Genomic DNA, 946 nt, shown 5'->3' with positions numbered 1-946 from the left:
CAGGTATGGGTTCCTTGTGGGACGGTTCAGCGAGAGCGGATGGTGGTTCGAGACGGCGATCATGGCGCGCAAGGCGGGCCTGGTCCTCTGCATGACTTTCATGTTTACCGACGAGGGCAAGGCAAGCATGGGCGTTTGTGCACTTGCAGTTGCGCTGGGCCATCTCGTGTACGTCCGGCCGTATGCGTCGGACTTCCACAATCGGCTGGCGATGCTTGTTCTTGCCGCCACCACTCTTGCGTTGTACGGAGGAACACTCAAGGACGCACCGCTTCGGATGGCGTGGGTCTCGACATGGGTGGTGGTGATTCTGATTGCGCTCGTCGGCGGCAACGGGTACGATTTGTGGCGGATGCAGCGGAGCGAGAAGGCGATCGAGGACGCGGAGTACTTTGTGGCCGGCGGGTTTGCGACGGCGCTTGCGAGTGCGTCTGGCGAGAGGCCGCGGAGCGCAAGCGTGGAGATGGGCACGGTGATGGTTGAAGGCGTGGCGTGGGAGACGCTCGGCAGCGGCAATGAGCTTGCGCTGTCGTCGGTCGAAGCCAGCCGGGGCGTTCTCTCGCCGATCGGCAGTGGTCGGGCAGAAGCTTGCCTATCTCTCCCCACCTTGGGTGGGATCGGGAGCGATCCGGCCCCACACGAAGTCTCCGGCTTTGGATGGGCGGCTGCAGGTGCCAGTCCTTATCATTCTGAGATCTCGATGGGCGGCGCTGCACAGGCGGGTTCGTTGCTTGCGCTGAGTATGTCAAGCTCGTCGTCGACCAGCAGCAGCAGCAGCAGTAGCAGTAGCAGTAGCTGAGCCGAGATGAGCTAGGTATAAAAGGAAACGATTGTGATGTTTCATATGGATCGATTGACGGGTGACAATCGAGTGTTTTCTGTGGGGGAGGGGTGGGGGTGGGTGGAGGGAGGTGGAGGGGGGTGATTGTGTGTTGTACTTTTTTGG

At 60.9% G+C, this 946-nt stretch overlaps 1 protein-coding gene across 1 annotated transcript in view; it reads left to right on the top strand.

Annotated features, from left to right (window-relative positions):
* The window catches only part of AMSG_11542 (uncharacterized protein), a gene marked incomplete at both ends in the record, with an annotated part of 3,886 nt that extends 3,087 nt beyond the window's left edge, over positions 1–799 (top strand). Inside the window, one exon of the mRNA XM_013897146.1 lies at positions 35–799. Coding sequence (XP_013752600.1) covers positions 35–799 — 765 coding nt within the window. The remainder of the gene's footprint in view (positions 1–34) is intronic.
* Between the last annotated feature and the right edge of the window lie 147 nt (positions 800–946).

Source organism: Thecamonas trahens, assembly GCF_000142905.1.
Source record: "Thecamonas trahens ATCC 50062 unplaced genomic scaffold supercont1.104, whole genome shotgun sequence".
NCBI classification, from domain to species: Eukaryota; order Apusomonadida; family Apusomonadidae; genus Thecamonas; species Thecamonas trahens.
This window is presented reverse-complemented; position numbering and strand designations above follow the sequence as displayed.